General features: G+C 40.5%; 1 protein-coding gene across 1 annotated transcript in view; it reads right to left on the bottom strand.

Moving 5' to 3' along the window:
* Thada (THADA armadillo repeat containing) overlaps positions 1–22,744 on the bottom strand; it is a 307,538-nt gene that overhangs the window by 239,485 nt on the left and 45,309 nt on the right. The window contains exon 22 of the mRNA XM_041631291.1: positions 18,315–18,424. Within this exon, the coding sequence (XP_041487225.1) occupies positions 18,315–18,424 (110 nt within the window). The remainder of the gene's footprint in view (positions 1–18,314; positions 18,425–22,744) is intronic.

The raw sequence follows: 22,744 nt of genomic DNA on the forward strand, positions 1-22,744 counted from the left end.
CCTCCAAAGGAATCTGCACTCTCATGCACATGCTTACACATAGCAACAGAAATAAGCAGAAATAAATTAATAAATAACCTAACTTGGTATAATCTTTCATTTCCCAATCAAAAATTGAACTCCAGATTGTTCAAAACAATTATTTAAGTGCTAATGATACAGTCATAGATTGGACTGCTACATTCTTTGAGTCTTTTTTCACTATTAAAAATAGGAAGTATATATATATATATATATATATATATACACATACAAACGCACATACATACATACACACATGGGTTAATTTAACTCACAATTAGTAGATAAGGGAATTTTTTAAAAACTAAAGCAAAAGGCATTTTATGTGTGTGGTTCAAAAATATGTTGGAATTACAGAAGTTAGGAAAGTCACCCAGAATAACTTGATCTAGATTGTCTATGAATATCATTTCCTTGCATTTTCTGCTCTACTAAAGAACTGTCTTAAAGACAAGTTGCAGCCTGTGGCAAGTCAGGTCTCTAGTTAGACTGCACTAAGCAAGAGAGTCAGGGAGAAATGAATGCAGGACATGACAGGAACCTGTGTTCCTATCAAGTGCGTTGAGATACTAGTACACTAGACACTAGCTCAACAAGGTTTCTCAACACAGCCTCTCCTACACCCTTCCTGGGCTAGCAAATGAAGGCCACAGCAGCCAGGCAGGTCTGGGATCAGTACGCCACCTCAGCAGGTGTCACCCTTTCATGTAAACTGACTACCAATCAAATCTTGATTTAAATTATCACATTCTCCTTAAGTTTGAAAGGTTATATATGACCTGGAGCTAACATTCCTATTTTAACTTCACCAATTTATACACAGATGTTGTTTTAATAAGGTTCTTCTCTTTGCTGGCTTTTACACTAGCATATAACACACACACACACACACACACACACACACCAAATATGCACACACCCCTATTTCCAACTAAGCATTTTTTTATAGTCTTCACACATACTCCTGTTCATCAGCACTGACAAACTTTCTAAGTTAATGGAGTTATATTACTAGGTCCAGGGTACAGAGGGCTGGTGGTGTCGTGGGAGGAATGGGATGCAAGCTAGACACTGAAGGCTGCTCAGAAGAATGGTGGAAAGCCTAAATAGCAGAAAGCAGGAGGTGCCAGAAAACAAGCTTTAACCAAGGTCCCAAAGACAATTCCCTCATTTAGATTCTTGGCTATCTGAAATGTAAACACTTAGCCAGACCTATTTATTCCCTTGGGTATTGCATACTGAGGACCAAATGTTCCTTATTAATTTGGGGATTTCCAAAATAGGGCTAGAAGAATGTTCTACAAGATTACGGCTGGGCAAAGTATCTTCAAAAGAACCTTCTGTGCCCACTGAAGACCCAGCAACCTCAGAACAAGCTCCGAGAAATGCTCGGGGTGTTCACTCCTGCCACCCAGTCCAGACCTTGTTCTGCTCTGGGATTCCCCAGCATCAAACCAGTTTTTCTGAATTCTTTAATTGGCTGGTTTTCAGTCTAGCATTTGCTGTTGAATTCTATTTCTTTGATTCCCTTGCTTCCTAGCTCTGCTCCTCTTGTGGACCAGACCTCCCACCCCAAAGTCATATACAAAACTTTGGTTCAACAATGTAACTCCCACTTTCTTTATTCAGATCAAACACACTGCATTCCAAACAAAACCTTAAAGCCTTATTTAAATTATCATACTGGAAATATATTTGCCTGCTACATAGAGACCAGCCTGGTCTACAAGAGCTAGTTCCAGGACAGGCTCCAAAACCAAAGAGAAACCCTGTCTAGAAAAACCAAAAAAAAAAGAAAGAAAGAAAGAAAGAAAACATTTATTGCATGTCTATTATGCATCTATCTAGTCAATATCACGCTCCACACATCTGATCTTGCATCATCCTTGGAACAAACAAATGCAGGAGAAAATATTCTTTCCTCTGACAGATGGAGGTGTAAACACAGTGGTCAAGGACACCAACTAGGAAGTCAGGGTGGACAAATATCCAAGTTGGTGTCTAGAAACACCAATTATGGAGCCAAGTTCCTGAGGTTAGCTCCCTTCTGGGCCATGTAAAAGCTATGAGACCTAGGACAAATCATAGATGCTTAACTTCCCAGTTTTCTCCTCCAGCACAAGAATGCTGCTATACAGGAGTTTAGTTTTGGAACATGTTTAATAAACTCCCCAGAGGCATTTCATAAAAATATTATCTGATTATAAGAAATTTAAGTTTTTTTTAAGAGTTTCAGTGAAATTTCTGACTTACACTTTGAAAAGGCATCCTCCCACACTCACACAACACCCGCAAACACCCAAAACGTACACCTAGAAGCCCTAAAAACAGCTAAGGAAGAACAAGCTAACCACAGGAAATAAGAAGTGAAAAAGCTGACACAGGAACGAGGCTTCTATAGTATGGCAGATTTAGAACCAGCAGCCGTGGCAATGAAGTGAGCTCTGAGGGGAAAGCAGTCTTTTTCCAGAAGGGAATTTCAGAGGCTATCTCTCCCATGAGAGAAGGCTTGAATAAGGGTGACTTTTAGACCTGGGGCTACAACCAAGATAAACCATAGCACCCTGAACCAGACTGTCTACTGAATTGGTAGTTAAATCTATGATAGCCAGGGTAACTAGGAAGAGACAGACCAAAATGACACCATCTGATCTACCTCCTCAGAGGAATGAATCCAAATAAACACACAATTAATCAAAAGGTTCCTAATTATAGCCAGCAAACCAAATCTCACAACACAAAGAATTTTATATTAAGGACAGCTAAAAATAATTAGAACATACTAAATCAAACTAATTTTATAGGGCAGACTGACAAAGACCTTAAAATAATTTCACTTTAGTATATTAAAGAAATAATGAAGGAATGATTTCTTCTTAAGAAGGGCAGGAGAGCCGGGCGGTGGTGGCGCATGCCTTTAACCCAGCACTCGGGAGGCAGAGGCAGGAGGATCTCTGTGAGTTTGAGGCCAGCCTGGTCTACAAGAGCTAGTTCCAGGACAGGAACCAAAAAGCTACGGAGAAATCCTGTCTCAAAAAAATCAAAAAAAAAAAAAAAAAAAAAAAGAACGACAGGAGAGCTGGGATGTAGCTCAATGGTAGAGTGCTCACCTAGCACAGGCCAGACCCTGGGTTCAATAGCTGTACTGCAAAGGAGAAAAACACAAAAGGAATATTTACCTGCCAGGCATGATATACACCTGTAATCCCAGCACTTAGGAGGTAAAGGCAGAAAGATCATGAGTTCAAGACCAGCTCTGGCTACATAGGAAGTTGGAGGCCACTCTTGGCTACATGAAACTCTGTCAGATTTTTTCAAGTGCAAGAAATTACGAAAACAAACAGTGCTGAAAAAAGAAAACAGGCTTAAATAAAAATAAAAACACTAAACACATTCTGTATTAAAGTATAATTTCCAAAAGAGATGGTATCAATGCTAAAAAATTAAACTTAAAATTTTAAAAACATCAATTATATCAAAAATAAGTTTTTCACCCAGGTGATGGTGGTGCATACCTTTAATCCCAGCACTCAGGAGGCAGGGCAGATCTTTGAGTTTAAGGCCATCCTTGGTTCACAGAGTGAGTTCCAAGACAGTCAGGGCTATACGTAGAAATCCTGTCTCAAAAAACAAGCAAGCAAACAAACAAACAAACCAAGTTTCTCATTATCAATAATAAAAGACAAAGTAGTATATTTAAAATACTGAAGGATAACTACCTGTTGTTGGAATTCTATACCATATTAAATTATATTAAAAAATTGAAGCAAAATCTAGATTGTTTGAGACACATCAGAAAGATCTTTGCTGTGTGGACTAGATGTCTCAGTGGGACCTACACAGTGCAGAGAAAACAGACTCCTTCAAATTGTCCTCTAGCCCTTACACACTCACAAGTGGCACACACACATATATACAGTTAGTCAGTGAGTAAGTTAAATGTAATGATAATAATAATAAAGACTACCTGGGATTCTGAATAAAGGAAATCCTGAAAGATGTTCTTCAGTAAAGTTAAACAAATCTAAGTGGTGCTAACAGGATGTCCACAAAACAAAGTACATCTCCCATACTAAAGCCCCACTCTGCTCCAGAAGCCTGCCCTACCAGACTGCCACATTTTACTAACGAGTAACAAAGAGCTCCTCTGCACCCTCCCTTCTAAAAACTGCCCTATCTAAGCTGTCAACAGCATGGATATTTGACTTGGAAATGATCCAGACTCTGGGCAGGTTTTCCATCTCTACCGTCCTCCAAACCTCAGCCAACTCTTTTGGAATTCAAGTCCGACTGTAACCTCCCAAACGGATGCTCTACTTTTACTGTTACCATTTATTCTCAACACAACATTCAGCACAACCCTTTCAAAAGACAATCAACTAGGTGCCGTATAATCCTAGCACTTGAGGCTGAGGCAGAAGGATCCTGACTTTGAGGTTACCCTGGACTATGTACTAAGACCCAATTTGAAAAAAAGAAACAATCCACAAGGCCAGATCCATCCTCAGTCATGTCTTGAGTTTATTTACGAACTGTCACTGTGCAACCCTGGCTCCCCACAGCTTGTTTATAACAAGCTAGTTATACATAGTTTACCCACGTTCCTTAATTTAAATTAGCCAACTGCTGTCTCTCAGACTTTTACACTTTTTGTAAATTGAGTAAAAAAATTAATAAAAATAAAACACTAAAATGTCAGCTTAATAAGAAAGCACTACTTCAAGGGAACTGACCTTATGCTACATTACATTTTTGGTTTGATTCACTGGTACTAAAGATACTATCAGTTCCTGTTACTTGTTTCAATGGATTTCACTCCCAAACAAATGAACCAAAAACCATGAAGAAGTAGCTGGTGTATATACACTGTACCCTGGAACCAACTTCCAAAAGCTGTTCACTCAGAAAGTGCTCTGGGTGCACTGTTTCAAGGAAATTTCCTAAATATAACAAAACAGAAATCATCTTCCTACTCGTGCTTTATTCAGACTGATTTGGTCATCGAACATACGTCATTAGAGTTAAAATACTAAAGTATGCTAATGGACTGGATAGCACAGGCAGAAAGCACCCTGGCAAACAGAAGATCCTACAGAAAACTCAGCTTGGCCTGGCATGAAATGAACTGTGTCTCATCCATTCTGGAGGTACTCCGACTCCCCTGGGGAACCAGGGAGACCCAGTCTTGTTAATATACCATTTTCTTATATTAGCTGAACCATTCACAACGGCCTGAAGAAACATCCACCTGCAAGCATAAAGCAACCACTTTCACATTGAAACAGGAAACACATGAAAGCTAATGTATGACACAAATACCCAGAAATGTACCAAGACACAACTGCCAAGAAATTAATCATGTACAACCTCGCAGGTTTACCAAACACCTTTATTTACCAAATAATTCACTCGCCAGGCTACTAAGGGCTTTTAGTACAGAAAGGAAGTCCTTCCCTTTGCTCATCAAAACAGGAAAAAGTGAAAACTGTCAGGTTTAAAACAGCCCTAAAGAATAATTGATTCAGTTAAGGTATGGTGTCCAGACAAATCAGCATCAGTAAAGTAAAGCTACCTGTATGGGCTGATGGCCGACACATTGGCACACCGCCACACACCTTCACTTTGTAAAGCTACCTGTATGAGCCGATGGCCGACACATTGGCACACCGCCACACACCTTCACTTTGTTTCCTTCAGTTCCATTTGACAATCACTTAGATAACGGGATAAAATGCCAACAGAAGCTCTGAGGACAAACTGGAATTTGATGTAAATTAGTGGTAGTGTTAGTTTCAGTTAAGCATCATTGGCCACTCAAAGCTGGCTATTCAGAAGACAACACTTTTAGATCGCTAAAACACTATGCAAAGGCACAAGAGTTACAGTCATGTTTTAGGCCAGTACCAGGTATCCTCTCCTGGATGCCTATACAACAGATTTACTCTAAATGTGTTTCACAGGAAACTAAAAAATATGTATCTCCATACACATTTAATCCATTATCTGGGTTTACAAAGCCTTACATACTTGGATAATCACATTAAATTTCACTTTATCCCATTTTGCTCTTGGATACCTAAGGACTTACATATTAGTTCTTCTCAGAACTCTGCTGCTTCTAGTCATTCGGGTCCTTTCAAATACTACTCGACTCTAAAGAGAAAAAAAGGAGGGGGGCTTTCTCTGTCACCAAACTTTATCAAATCAAATGCACACTGCTAAGTGGGGCTTGGCAGTGCACACCTGTAATCCCAGTACTTGGAAAGGGGGGAGGGGAGATCATAAGTTTAAGGTTATCCTCAACTAAAAGGTGCGCTTAAGCTTGGGCTATAGGAGGCTTTGTCTCAAAACAACAAAGTAAAGCAAGCAGGTAGCTCAGTGGGTAAACAGACAGCCTGTGTTTGATCCTCAGCTCTCAAAGTGGAAGGAGAGGACTGACTCCCCAAAGCTGTGTTCTGACCTCTACATGTGCTAGAGTGCACACACACTGCTATTTGATAGAATGTTATAGCTTCCTAAGTGTGCTTTAAAATACAAACTGCAGCCGGGCGGTCGTGGCGCACGCCTTTAATTTCAGCACTCAGGAGGCAGAGGCAGGCGGATCTCTGTGAGTTCAGACAGCCTGGTCTACAAGAGCTAGTTCCAGAGCAGGCTCCAAAACCACAGAGAAACCCTGTCTCGAAAAAATCAAAAAATAAATAAAATAAAATACAAGCTGCACATGATCACGGACATATTCTCTCCTGTCCATTTTTGTACTTTCAAGTATCTACAACAGGGCTCAGCACCCTGGTGGGAGCTCAATAAATATCTGCAGTTAAATGACCAGCTCTGCTGGGCGTGGCGTTCTAACAAAGCAGGCTGGCCCAAAAAGAGATAAAGAGGATACAGTAACTATTAAAGAGGGAATGCACAAGTGTTTCCCAGGGGTAAGAGTTGCCACCCATGGGAAGCCTATCAACAGCAAACCTATTAGCCTAAATCTTGTCCCAAGGATGAGCTTTTCCCAGGATTCAAGAACAAAACCCAAATGAAGTTCAGACTGAAGACTAGTACTTGTTTCTGGAGTGTGAAGTGATTGCACATGTAAAAATAGGGTAGGAACTATGTTTCAGCATTTCTGAACTTTAGCAACAGGTGACAATGTAACTTTTTCCTTTTCTCCCAAGGCTCTTTAGGAGACCTTCTCCAGGCAATAACTTCAAATGTTCCCTGTTTGTCTAATTTCCTAAATATATGTCTCTACCCAGAGTATCTAACTCTCCCTATTTTCACAGAACTAGATGTTTTCCCCAGTCCTGCATCTCCACCTCTGCCTCCTCTCCTAGCCTCTGGACCTGTACCCCAACTGTCTATTTGCTATCCCTCTAGGCAGCTTCCCAACACCACCCCAAACATCATGGCCTGTCTCCTATTGAGGACTTCTCTTGCTTTCTATTGTTGCTCCCAATGATTCCGTCTATCACCTGGGACACACAGTCCAACAAGCTGATCTTCCTCTTGGTCTTTAATTTCTGCCTAGTGACTCCATACTTTACTTACTAATCCCAAACATTAAGTTGCTAGGTTGAAAGTTCAAGAGCAGCGGTTCTCAGTCTTCCTAACGCTGCAGCCCTTTTACAGTGCCTCATGTTGTAGTGACCCCAACCATAAAATTATTTTATTGCTCCTTCATAACTGTAATTTTGCTTTTATGAATCATAAATATCTGATATGCAACCTCTGGGTCCTTGGAACTCTAAAGGGGTCATGACCCGCAGGTTGAGAATTGCTGCTCTAGTGGGATAAGAACATGTCAGTTGCTAAAGTAACATGATGTCTGGAGTTCAACACCCAGATCCCACGTAAAAAAGCTAGGTGCTCTTATATTCCCAGCATTGGGAATGTAGAAAGAGGAAGATCTTTGGGACTTGCTGGCCACCCAGCATAGCCTACCTGGTGAGCTCTAAGTCATTAAGAAACTTTCTCAAAGAACAAGGTAGATGGTTCCTGAAATGACATCCTGTAGCTTCCACACGAGCCCATAAACACACTCAAATAAAGCTTCCTTGGTAGCAAACCCCACATCTTACCACTGTTTCTCCTCTACTAGCGTCTCCTGTCACAACTCCTTACATACTGTGAGTGACCAATGAACGTCTCCTGAACTGCTAGTCTCTAAGAAATACCCACCACAGCTGGGCAGCAGTGGAGCACGCCTTTAATCCCAGCAGAGGCATGAGGATCTCTGCGATTGCAAGGCCAGCCTGCTCTACAGAGCTTCAGGGTAGTCAGGCTCCACAGAGAGACTTTATGAAAGAGATATTCTTTACTCCTTTAGTGACTGTTACACACAGACAGTCTCACCCTAAATATATGAAGTACCTAAAGCCTCTGATGAGAACAACCCCCAACACCTCAGCACAGCCTCCTAGAAGCCTTCACAGCTGGATTAGGCCCTACCAATGTTCTTTAAATTCCCAGGAATGCAGCCTAGAACACCCTATTTTCAGTAGTCCAGAGAGTTTGCCCTGTATAGCATCTGGCATGCAGGTGCAGCGGAAACTTTCTGCTGAATGATTGCATACAAACAAACCAAACCGAGCTGGTGGCCGCTGCTGTGCAGTACCTTGTCTTCTGGTACAGCCGCAAACTAAAAAGGGTGTGTAGGGAAGAGAGGCTGTAACCTTAAGATTTCTCAACACAAAGTCATAGTAGCTATAAGATAAAACACCCTCAAGTTTTGGCACCTCAAGTCCACTCCCCAGCAAGGAAAGCCAGCTTTATAAGGAAGTGATTTCAAAACACCAGGATGACTGGTGTTTGCTAAGAGAAGATACTGCCAGGTAAAGGGAAGACTCCCAAGAACAATGCAGCAAGTTCTGGTTGTTTGTTTTGGTTCCTCATCACAGTCTGGGGTCAGGAAGGAAAAGGGAAAGGATCCCGAAATGAAGAACTGCTTCTTGCCAACACTCTGCAGTCACCAACCACAGACTAGGGGAATTCCATTATCCTGCTTCTGTCAGCAAATGCCCCCAATTAAAGAGGACACACCATCTTTGTCTGAAGACTCTTTTGCTTTGACGACTTTACCAATGTCGTGAGCCTCAAGAATATCACACAATTTTAAGTTATTAAGGGTTCAAGTCTCATCAAAAAAGAGTTCCTTAAAACTACATATTATTAATCTACATGCACCTATGAAATCAGCTTAACAGTACTAAAGGGAACTTACAAAAATATATCCAATTGCAGGGCTGTGGAGATGGCTAAGCAGGTAAGGGTATTACCACATAAGAAACAAAGGATGAACTAACTCATAGAACAAAGGAGGCATTAACCAGCTCCCACAAGTTGTCCCCTGATCCTCACATATACACATAGCGTGCGCACACCCACACATACACATTACTCACAAAAATAAAAATAATTCTTAAAATGCATCCAGTTCCCTATCATCTTTCACCATAAAACCCCCCAGACTTTCCCAAGCAATCAGAAGGCAGCACTGTACAGGGTGAGTGGGATGCTCAGGCTGAAAGGAGCTGGAGTCCTTTTCTTGAAAAGGGACACAACGTCTCAGACAGGTTAGGTATTTTACTGTTCTTAGTAAGCTAGCAGTGGAACTCACTTAAATTATATCTTCATATAGTTTTTAAATTTTTTTATTTAAAGAACATTTTTTTCATCTATTTTACATAGCAACCAGCCCCCCCCCCTTCACACTTACTCTCTCCCACCCACTCCTCATCCATCTCCATTCAGAAAGCACCAGGACTCCCTTGGGCTGGCACAAAGCATGGCACATCACATTGAGGCAGAACCCAGCTCCTCCCCTTACATCGAGGCAGGGCCAGATAATGCAGCATGGGAAATAGGTTAGCAAAAGCCAGCTCACTGTTAGAAGCCTTACGAAAAGACACAACTGTCACACACATATAGAGGGCCTAGGTCAGTCCCATTTTGGCTCTCTGACAGTTGGTCCAGTGTTCATGAGATCCCACGAGCTCAGGTCAGCTGTCTCTGTGGGTTCCCCCATCGTGACCCCCTGGCTGGTCCAATCCCCCCTCCCTTTCTTTTGCAAGACTCTCAGAGCTCAGCGAAGGGCTTGTCTGTGGATCTCTGCCTCTGCTTCCATCAGTTACTGGACAGAGTATGATGACAACTAGGGAAGCACCTTTATATTTTGTCTGTACTTCAAACCAAGAGGACAAAATCAAAGCACTGTGATTTTTCTTCTTCACCACAATCACGAAGGGGCCAGAAGGAAACTTGTCATTGCTATTTTCCTCTTCCAGTGGTCAGCCTGAGCCCATACCAAATGTATCAGGGAGCGGGCGGCTACCCTTCAGTGAACACTACTTGCCTAGCATGCCCACACTCGAGAGTCAATAAAGCACTGAAAATAATAAGTTTTAACATTTTTAAAATTAGAAAAGTAGCAGAAATGTACAAGGCAGGCTCCAGATGATGTTCAGGACTGGAGCAAATTGCTATTCCATAAACAGGTTAGTCCAACTTCTATACAGAGTTATCTCACTCCTAGTGGATAAGTTCTTTAAGATAAGAAAAAAAAAACAAACCCACAATACAAGATTACATATGCCATAGACTCCACTAATTGGTCATTAGACTATTTTGTAGCAACACATCAGATTCCCTGAGTACAAAGGAACTTTCCAAACGCTTCTTCCATCCACCTATGGAGTGCCCTGGTTATTGTCTTGGTGAGTCTGAATTAGTTATATTACTTGTTAGGCGCCGTTAACTGAGATACTTATCTTCATTTCCTAAAACCCTTTCCAGAAAAATTTATTTAGAAAATTTTCTCCTATCTCCAATTATTTCATAAGTGAAAACTTTATCCATTCTTTCTTCTGGTTTTATGTTTTTATAATTTAATGGCTCATGTCTTCGTCTTTAAATAACTACAAAATGACAGGTTGTGCAAGAAGACTGTATGCACAGAGGCAGTCTCTGAAAGGGAGCATACCTCTGAAATATGGAGAAACTTTAAATCTGAAGAAGGATGTGCATAAATGAGAGCAGTGGGAAAATGACATTATCAAGAGAAGCTACCTTCCCTGCCCGCCCTCACCAACACCACAGACTGCTCAAGCTCACTGCAGGTGGAGACGGCAGACACTGCGCTAAAACTTAGCTGAGAGCAGGGGCAACAACGAGGAAATAAGCAGAGAAGCCACAGGAAGAACAAGAACGCTACATGAAAAGTGGTGGGAGGACGTGCCCACAGAGTACTCAGCATAGAATGTTTCCTTGAGACCAAGAAGAAAGAAGATTAAACCATAATACATTAGTTTGAAAACTCTACGTTACAGAATACTCACTGAGAGCAAGGTTCTTCTGTTCTTATATCTAAATGAAAACATATTATAAAGACTTTGAAAACCAGTATTAAAATTTCCAAAATAGGGGATGGGCTGACTTTACAGGAGTAGACTTAAAAACAATTCAGGGGCTGGAGAAATGGAGACCAGTGGTCAAGATCACGGTGCTCTTTCTGAGGGCTCAGGTTTGGTTCCCAGCACCACAAGGAAGCGCTCTAGCACTCCTGATGCCCTCTTCTGGCCTTGGTGGGTATTGCATGCACCAGGTACACTTTCATACAGGCAAAAACGCTCACGTAAAATAGATATGAAAAATAAAAATTCAAAGGTCACTAACAATATAGTAACCACAGTGACGTAGAAAATTAACATTAAGACATTCCAGCTTTCACAAAATCCTTTCAATCTACTATAAAAATGGAAAGAAGGAATCAGCAGGCTGGCACAGACCTACATTCCAGCACAAGAATCTGAGTCTTGGGCCAGCATTGTCTACATTGTGAGTTTTATGGCAGCCAGACCTACAAAGTGCTGACTATTCATATGGTTCAGACTCCCCCAATTCATAGGGCTCTTCAGGATTATAGCACCTCAGAATAAGCTTAGAACCCACAATGGTTTTTGTTTTTATTTTGTTTTGTTTTGTTTTTGAGACAGGGTTTCTTTATGTAGCTGGAACTAGCTCTGAAGACCAGGCTGGCCTCGAACTCACAGAAATCCACCCGCCTAATCCTTCTAAGTGCTGGGATTAAATGTCTGTGCAACTACCTCCTAGCTATAACCTATTCTTAATTTAATTATGCATATTTCAAATAAAATCCATAGGACATTGAGTGAGCAGTAAGTATGTGATTCAAAAATATCTGTTGGGCTGGAGAGATGGTTTAGTGGTTAAGGGCACCTGCTATTCTTCCAGAGGTCCTGAGTTCAATTCCCAGCAACCACATGTGGCTCACAACCATACATAATGAGATCTGGTACCTCTTTTGGCCTGCAGGGATACATGCAGACAAAATGCTGTATGCATATAAATAAATAGACAGACAGACAGATAGATAAGTCTTTAAAGAAAAGAATATCTGTCCAATGAAACACGAATAAAAGATCAGACAATATAATGTTAATCAGAGAAGAATGAACCTCTCCCCAATATATTACACTTACCATTTATTTTTTTGTACAACTATGTAAAGATACATTCTTTTGTTCTCCAGAAAAAGGAGAACTTAGTTTTTACTATACATTCCAATTGTTCATAAAAGATTTTCACTTAGATTTGCATCAAAGGAACTATAATTCATTGATAAAGATTAAATATTTAAATTACTAGTGTTTTATACCTAAAACTGCTAGCTCTCAGCAGTTCATTCAGGGGGTCAATAATGTGAATATGTTATAATTACTACGGCAGATAATTGTAGAATGCCCATCCTTCAGTAGTCAGAGCAACTCCCATATGAAGAGTAAGATACCACGAAGTGCTCACAAGGTAACTTCTACACTTACAATTCTGTTCAACAATTTTTTTTAAATATTTATTTATTTATTTATTTATTTTGTATGCAATATTCTGTCTGTGTGTGCCTGCAGGCCAGAAGAAGGCACCAGACCTCATTGCAGATGGTTGTGAGCCACCATGTGGTTGCTGGGAATTGAACTCAGGACCTTTGGAAGAGCAGGCAATGCTCTTAACCTCTGAGTCATCTCTCCAGCCCTCTGTTCAACAATTTACCCCCACAGTTAAGCTTTAAATGTGAAGAAATCAAAGTCCCCAACTGCACTCTCTAGTTTAGGAATCTTTAAATTAGAACAGCAACTTCAAATACAAAGGACAAGGAGAGTCCCATTTATGATTTTCACCAGAAATTTGAATTTATCCATGATTTAAATATACTTAAGCCCCCCCCAATTAAACACTGAGGTCGCTAACAATTGTAAGTGTAGGGCAGAATTATAAGTGGAGAAGGCACTTCTGTGAGTACCTCATGTAAGACAGTTATGGCTTCAGCTTATTTTGTTGTTTGGGTTTGGTGGAGGGCCTTGCTATGTAAATCCTCCTGCCTCAGCCTCCAGAATACTAAAATTACAGGCATACACAATCATATTTAGCGGTAATGGTGTTTTACAAAGAAAGTATGAATATTCATCAAATCCCAAACAGAAATTGCTACATGAGAAAATCAGATTACAGAACACTAACTCCACATTTGTTTGTGTTATACATATAAATATTATTTTTAAAAATTTCCCAGAAAAAAGGAATAGTATATTCCCCATTCTTGTTTATCCTGATAATTGTTTAATAGTAAAATCAGTTTACATTTGAAGACATTTTGAATAATCCTATTAAAAACCAATTTAAAGAATGTAGCTCATGTTTAACTCTTCAGTTATTTGTCCATTAATCACTTTAAGTGCTTTCTTCCTTAACACAGCTGCAGTGCAAGCGGTAGTCAGCAGCTGGCCTTGATTCCTATGGGTCTTTAGGAACGCCCAGATTTTTTCTTGCAAACTTCTTCAATGCTGTATGCCTAAACAAGTTTTTCATCACTTAAGTGCTTATTAAATTAACCCTTCCACCTAAAAAAGCCCAAAGGAAACAGATTTTCTTTTAAAAATGAAAACCAAACAAACAAAAGCAACACACATGATACAGATATTCTGTGCAAAATAGTCGGATTTGAAATGTTCCCAAAGGGACAGAAAACCCCTGCACCCAGAAGCATCAGATGAGAATGCCCACCATGGGTATGAACCAACAATGACAGCCGTGAGGGGGCTTTAAAACAGATTCGAGTGGCCAATACAGCAGGCACTTTCCCCATCTCCCTGCTTCATCTCTTGGGGATGGCTTCTACTACGCAAGTACACAATAGTTCTGAAATTGACGCGAAGATGTGGTGTTTCATTCATGCTCGGCCTCACACAACGTTTCTGTCCTTGGTTCTCTGTTCTGTCCATTCCCACTCCTCCCTGAAGACTTCAGTCCTAGCAGCAGTGATGATTATGGAAACAGTACCCAGACCTATCTGTTTCAGCTACGTTACCTTACCTCGTCATACGCTACTGCAACTGCTAAACTGAGGACAGCCACCAGGACAACCCATCATTTCCTGACACTCAGTACAGGCAAAACAGACAGACAAAAGTTCCTCTGACTTTGATAACATCAATCCCATTTTCCTGGTCACTAGGATCTAAAACCAGAGGAACCATCACTGATTCCCTGGTAACCACTACCACTTGCATTCAATTGCCACTGTGTCACCAAAAAGTAGACTACACTTGGTCTGTCCTAAAGACTCTTTATAACCAAAAGCATGTGACTGAAGCCACACTAGGAGACTTGCCAGACTACTAGGGCCAGAAGAGATCATATAGCTTCTGCCTAGAGCTTGCTACTATTTAAGAAGTTCTGCTACCCCAAAACTGCCATGTTTAGTAAGAGATCACTTGTGGTCCCAACTGTCAGATCCAAAGTAAACTTCAATTCTGCAAACTCCAAAAGGTGCTGGAATACATGGCTGGCTAGTCAGAGGTCGGAGTCTGCCACAGCCTGTCTGGCAGCTTTCTCTAAGCTTAACAATATAGAAACTACCTCCCTCCCCAGCATGTCCAGTCTGCTGGCCATGCCATGTTCAGTCTACTTCTTTCTCTCTCTCTCTGCTCTGGATTCTTCCAGACACCTCTGGATATTTTCCACCTCTCATTCACAATAAAAACCATCCCTGTAACCATAAAAAAGGAGTGATCATGTTGTCAGTTACACATCTGGTACGGAACACTCAGGAGGGACACAAACAGACCCCCTTCCGAGGGGACCAGCCTCCCCAACCAAATCAAGCTGTTGATTTGAGTCTGCAGAGGTATGGATGCAGAGGTTCCTGCTGTTTCTGCCACCCATCATATTCAACTCCAAATTTTGAGTCCGACTTCAGCCATTTCTTCCCCCCACCTGTTCTCTTTCGGTACTCAAGCAAGTGTCACCCTGGAGCTGCCTGCTCTGCCTCTGGTGGCTCCTGGAGCCTCCTATTGCTAACAGGGTAGGTCGGGCAGCTTTTCTCACCCTACTGGGTACCCATCACATGGAAAAAGACACTCTCCTTGGTGATTTGGGACATTTCTCTCTAGCAAGTTTTTATCTCTTGCTATTCCCCTCTCGCAGACAGCCCTGGTCTTGTCCAGTCTGTGCTGCCCACGGTCAGTCTACCTCTTTATCTCTCTGTGTGAGACTCTTCCAGATGCTCGGGCTGTTCTCTCTCATATCTACAATAAAATCTTCCCGTACTTTACACCAGTCATGTCGTTAGTTTATATGCCAACTAGGTCCAGTCTTCTAGCTATCCCACTGCCCAAGGTGCCAGAAATGTGACCACAGCCAGAAGGAACCCCCTCGTCCACTACTTCATCTGCCAGCTAGTGGCAAATTAATCAGTAACTGTCCAGAGGAAAACTACCTAGCTTAGCCTTGCCCTGATTCCATCTCATAAAGTCAAGAAATGTAACAGAATGTCTATTGCTTTCCTTTTGGTCATTCAGTATGTCATGTGTGGAGTTGTCCACATGAGGACAAATGTTAGGTGAAATACCCATCTCTGCTCATCTCAGAGCCCCATCACCTCAGGCTTAGATCGCCAAAACTGAGATCTAGGTACTCCCTAATAGTCATTAAAATCTATTGAGCCAAATGTTTGCAGCAATTCTTCTGACCAGTAGAGGCCTGGAACATAGTTCCTGTTGATATTCTGAGTTTTACCCTTGCTTATTTCCTAAACTAAACCATCAGCTCTTGTTTGGAGACTATAACAAAGGAAAAATACATCCTTTACTCTGGAAGAAAGAAGGCCACTCCTTGGAGTGAGGATGCAGCTTCAGGAAGGACATGCATGGAACCATTAAGGAGGATGCAGACACTGTCTAGTCAGACAGAATAGCTGAACCAATCCTACCCATCAATGGGGTTAGACTGTCCTCATACTTCACAAGCTCTTTAACAATAGAAATTGTGTCTCATGGTGAGGTATTATATTTTCCAAGCCAAGCACAATACAAACTACACAGCTAACATTCATTTGAAATGCAAATGGGAGTATTTGCATTATGAGAAAAGAATACTCATATCATGTCTACAATAGAAACAAAGGATTGAAAAGATAAAGCATCTTCTTTTTTTTAAGGATATACTTATGTATGTATATGAGGGCTACCTGCAAGTATATCTGCATCCTGCATATCAAAAGAGGGCATCATATTCTATTACATTATAGATGGCTGTGAGACACCATGTAGTTGCTGGGAATTGAACTCAGGACCTCTGGAAGAGCAGCCAGTGCTCTTAACCACTGAGTCAGTCAGCTCTTCAGCCCAGAAAAGAAAAAATATTTTTCAAGGTCACACTTTACAGATCTCAAGAGATGGCTCAGCATCTAAGAGACCTCACTGCGCTTACAGAAAACCAGAATGTGGTTCCTAGAACCTATATCAGGCTGTTCACGAACACCTGCAACTCCAGATTGAGAGTGTAAAGTTCTTCTCTAGCCTCCACAGGCACCTGAACTCCTGTCCACAGACTCTCTCTCTCTCTCTTTCTCTCTCTCTCTCTCTCTCTCTCTCTCTCTCTCTCTCTCTCTCTCTCACACACACACACACACACACACACACACACACACTTAAAAATAAAATATAATGTTTTTAAAGATCATTAGTTTTAATATCAGGGACATTTTTAAAGTATCACTTAAAGATAGTCTATGTGACCTACAACAAACAAGACATTTTAGAAATGTTTTCACCAGCAGTGAAAACAAAGCATCACAGATCAAAGCATCACAGATATCAACACTGAAAATCGCTCAGCAGCCAAAACAAAATGTTTGCTGAAGCTACAATGATGGAGGAAGGTCATTGGCTAATAAAGGAACTGCCTTGGCCCATTTTATTGGTTAGAACATAGGTAGGAGGAGTAAACAGAACAGAACGCTGGGAGGAAGAGGAAGTGAGGTCAGACTCCACAGCTCTCCTCTCGGGAGCAGACGCCTGAGAGAGATGCCATGCCCCGCTCCCGGGCAGACACACGCCATGAAGCTCTGACCTAGGATGGACTAGGCTAGAATCTTCCCGGTAAGACCGGTTCTCACAGATTATTAGAGATGGGTTGATTGGGATATCAGAATTAGCCAGTAAGGGCTAGAGGTAAAGGGCCAAGCAGTGTTTAATTGAATACAGTTTGTGTGTTGTTATTTCGGGGCATAAGCTAGCCAGGCGGCTGGGGTGCCAGGGACACAGTCCCGCTGCCCCTTATTACTACACTACAAGACTGGCAACATCCAGGCAATAGAAATGTTTTCCTGAAAAATAAACTACCTTTCATTTAGGGAATGTTTGTCACAAATACTTAGTCATTAAGTAAGTGAAGGTTTCCTTACAAACCATTTAGAGAAAATCTATTATTATATGAATGAGTGAAATTTCTGGCACCCATAAAGTTAAAAATATACATTTGGTTAAATACATGAGATCTATCTACATCTCTGGTTAAGATTAATTATGTCTACTTATTGTTATTTCAAGACTTTTCTATAAAACTATAAAGAAAAAGACAAAATCCTTGTTTTTCCCTGAAACAAAGAAATCCAGGACTATTTGATTCCAAACATCAAGTTATTTTCAAACAGACAAAACATTCATTTCACCCATGGAAAGAAGCAGTAATCTCAAGCTTATTTTTGGCAAATCTTTGAGTGTACTTTGAATGAGCTTTGGTGAGGAAGCAGTGCCGGCTGGACATCTCACGCCGCCATCTGCAGTCAATCACATGACGGAACCAGGAAAGTCATCTCTTGAGTTCTGTAACCAGCCAGTCTTCATTCTTTCCAACGTAGAAAAGACACAAACAACATCTACTCCATGCATACGGTCTAGAATCTGCTCTTTAAAAAACCTACACAAAAAGGATATTTGTTTTACCTGTTTAATATTTCAGTGAGTTTCACAAAACCAGTATAAGCCAGTTCAAATGCTCCTCTGTGTCTTGATTGTAAAAGGTGTTGTTTAAAGTAATCTCCTATTTCTTTTACCTTTAAAAAAATGAAAATAATATTCAATTTATGCTTAATTTACAGATGCATTAGCACATATCAGCAATATAATTTGGAACCTGTACCTGGGTATCCACCTAACACTGACTTATATGTTATTTTCTGAGATAGGATCTCAGAGAGCTGAGACTGGCCTTGAACTTGCTACGCTGTAGTCAGGAATAACACTGAACTCTTGTTCTTCATACCCCCAGCGGGGATTACAAATGTGTGCTACCACACATGCCTTAAGCTTTTTATAGCATCTCATTAACTATTCATAATGAACTCCATGAAATAAACACCATTGTGTTAGCTTAACACTATAGTCTCCAATAGAAAACTTGGGCACAGAAAGGCTATATAATTTAATCTAAGGTCATACAGCAAGTAAGCAGGACAGGAAACCAGGGAGTCATCGATCTTTAATTGCTACACTAGAATGCCTCCTTATGCCAGATCTGCAAATTTCACAGTACAATCTGTTAGCTCATGCCATTCATTCAACATCAACAAAAAAAAAAATCGCAAAGAGTAACAAACTCACATTCGTGATTCTAAATATTTGTTCTTCAAATATTTTGCATTTATTATGGTAAAATACACGTAAGAAAATTTACCATGCCATCCATTTTAAGTGTACAGTTCAATGACAGGAAGCACATCTGCACTGCTGAGCACTAACATTATCCATTTTCATCTTAAACTGAGAGCCATGTCCATTCACATTATGTTCTAGAGACTCACTAAGGTTACAGGTGAGGCTTAGTAAAAGGCCTCACAAGTCAATAAGCAGTACTTTAATTCAACCATGGAAACTGCCAGGATGCCATGCCCTCATTTCCTGACATGTTGTCTTTCTCTTAGGTAAGATTAAACACAAAGCACGTCAAGTAATTTAAAACAAAACATAACTGACAATTAGTCACATTGCTCTGAACAGAGAGCTGGCAAACTAGTTAATCCAACTTGGTTTATGTCATTTGGTGACAGATTTGGTGGCTGCTGACTTTAGAAACTTCAGGCTTTATATAAACTCTGGACCGAAGCAGTAATCAGCTATCTGTTCACTGTGCATCTATAGACCACAGCATTGTAAACAGGGAAGTTGCCCAACAGGACCTCAGATCTGCTTCCCAGAAACACCTTCACCTCAGCAGTGACAGGGTTAGTGTTCTGCATACATCAGAGCCACGACAGTGAGCAGTAAATGAGCAACCATGCTCAATGGCTTCATTTTCCTCTTCTGTATACTGGGGCACTAAAGGCACTTACTCACCTCATGGGTGGTTGTGTTTAAATGAGCTAATGACAAATTCAGAACAGGCTAATTCTCTATAACCTAATTCAGTTCCCCATGAGCTCTCTGTTCCATCTAGAGGGAAAACATCTACACTCGGTGTATCTGTTATAAAGAGTGCACAGACAGAAATGGAGACCAACAAAGAACCACACAAGCAGTGCATGATGAATTTTTACAAACTCTATTTCAGACTAACACGCTATATCCTTCAGGTAAAGCTTTTTTCAAGCATCATTGCTATCATTACAGAAGTAAGAGGTTACTAAGAAGATACTTCAGAGCAGAGAAAACAAAGACAACAGAGTCTCTTAGTTAATTCTTTCCTCTAAAGTGTTTCAGATATTGTGACATCGTTCAATAAAGACGAACGCTATTCAAGAAGGCTTTCTGAGGACTTGCAACAGCTCACTATCGTCTCCTTAAACAGAGGTCATTATTTTCATTGCTTCCTTTATACCAACGTTTTTCAAAGGACTAAACTGAACAGCATGTAATAAAACTAAAGTGTCCAAAAGTATGTCTGTGGGTGGTCTTTCCCATGTGGCCCCTCAGCCCTAGGTAATCCCAATCTCAGCAGTCAGAATGAGACCCTAAGGACAAGAGTGTTATGTAGACAATCTTTCTTTATTTTATTTCACATTTAATCTCCAAACAAACTTGTGAATTTTTGCCCTTGCAGGAATATAAAAAAAATCATTGTCAAGTGTTTTTGACATCCTGTCCAATGCTGTGGCACTTACAGAGGCAGACAAAGAAGATGAAAACAGGATGTGTGACCTCAGTAGGCTTTCAGTTTAGATCTGCAGAGAAAACTAGCATGATGGGTTGTAACGAGAGCTGCACAACACTCACTGTCTTTCAAGAAAGGCCCATCCACACAAAATTAGACTAGAGTTCATGCTCACATCTCGCACAGGGTGTATGTGGCTAGGTAAACCAAAAGAGAAGAGGATAACCAGACACTTGAATGAATCCAAATCTAACATATGTAAGCAGATCCAGATGAATGACTTAGAGGCTTTATACTACACAGCAGTGAAAAACAGGCATGAAGAGGAGGGATGAACCCAGTTCCTGAAGGTGGGAGAGTGCACAGGATAATGTAAGCAGCAGCTGCACAGAAGCAATCTACTGACACCCTCTCAGTGGATAACCAGACTACAAAGAATTGAGACGACTCAGACCATTCAGAAAATGAGTAACAATAGTAAGAAGCAGAAACGGAACTTTAAAACCTTACATTGTTTATTTGTGTGTACGTATGCGTGCAGGGTGCCTACAGAGATCAGAGGACAGGAGTGGGTCCCAGGGATCAATCTTGGTGAAAGAATTTACACACGGAGCCATTTCACTAGCTCCGTGAAAATTTCCATTTAGTCTTTAAAGGGAAACCTCAATTGTTTCATTAGAAACCACCAAGTTTCTTAAGTTCAAAGAGTTTCTTTACAGATAGTGTATTTTTTAAAAAACAAACTTTAACATAAAAAAGTAGATTCTCCCAAGATGTTTTATTATCATTTTTAGCTGAGGCAGAATCTCATTCTACTGTTCAGGCTGGGTTGGAACCACTACACAGCTGAGGCTGGCCTCGAATCCCTGAAGAGCTTTTTGCCTCAGCCTCCCAAATACTAGGATTACAGCCACGAGCTAACACACATCTCAGGATATTTAAAAGAAAATTAAGGTAAAAGTGAATAAAAAAATAAGATACTGATTTTTAATTTTAAAATTAAACATGTCACTATCTTTTAAGTTTAACATATCCTACTTAGACGTTTTATGAAACTCTAAGCAAACTGGCACCTTTTATGGATTTATAGGTCACAAATATACAGGGAAACAGCTACATGCCATGTCTCCAGCATTTAAAGTTTACCATCAGATAAATTAGCAGTCTATAAATCTCTCCTTTTGGTTTGACTTTGCACTATAAAATAGGAGCCCTTAATTCAAACTCTGACTTGAAAACAAAACTATTTCTTATAACCCTGGGGATGTCTACAGTCAGGAGACTCTAATTCCATTTTGGTTACATGGCATGCTTCACATTTAAACCCTAAACAATAATTAATGTTTAAAACCATTCCTTCTTTATTTTAATGATTTCTAACAGAATTCCCTCAAATTGTCCGTCTATATAACTAAAATGGTTTTCTGGTGTGCAGACGCTGTCTGACCAGGGAGTTTAGCTTTTGCTTTCTTGCAGCTTCTCAACATGAGCCACTTTAACTTTGCCCTTCAGGCCTGAGTTTTCAAAGTTACTCTGGCTTTGTTTCATTGGTATATTAACTAAGCTCTCTGAGGGCAGAGAACCACATATAAGTCTTATTTACGTTCCCACAACATCCATGTAGTAAGACAGTCAATAAATAGGCAACTAAACGACAATGTGTTCACTTCTACAGTTTACTGCAAAGCCTAAGAGTTTTAACTTTCGTGCTGGAGAGATGGCTCAGAGGTTACGAGCACTGGTGCTCTGTCATAGGTCCTGAGGCCAATTTCCGGCAACCACATGGTAGTTCACCACCATCTATAGTAAGATCTGGTGCCCTCGTCTAGCAAGCAGGCATATACGTAGGCAGAATACTATATACATAATAAATAAATAAATCTTTTTGTTTGTTTGTTTGTTTGTTTTTTGAGACAGGGTTTCTCTGTAGCTTTGGTGTCTGTCATATAACTAGCTCTTGTAGCCCAGGCTGGCCTTGAACTCACAGAGATCCACCTGCCTCTGCCTCCTGAGTGCTGAGATTAAAGGGGTGCATCACCAATGCCCAGCCATAATAAATAAATTTTTTTATAAAAAAAAGTTATAAATTACACTCATTATAGTTCAATATACTTATTTGTAATATTTAAAATCTAAATATAAACAAATAAAACAAAAGGCAATTGCTTTATGACTTATGAATATTAATAAATGTAAATTCCACTTGTAACCCATTACAAAAAATAAATAACAAGAGAGGAAATGCACCAGCATTAGAAATCACTCAAGCAACAGCAGAATCTAAAGC

Source organism: Microtus oregoni, unplaced genomic scaffold, assembly GCF_018167655.1.
Source record: "Microtus oregoni isolate MIOR12 unplaced genomic scaffold, Mior012 000036F_ref0000092, whole genome shotgun sequence".
In the NCBI taxonomy this organism is placed as follows: domain Eukaryota; kingdom Metazoa; phylum Chordata; class Mammalia; order Rodentia; family Cricetidae; genus Microtus; species Microtus oregoni.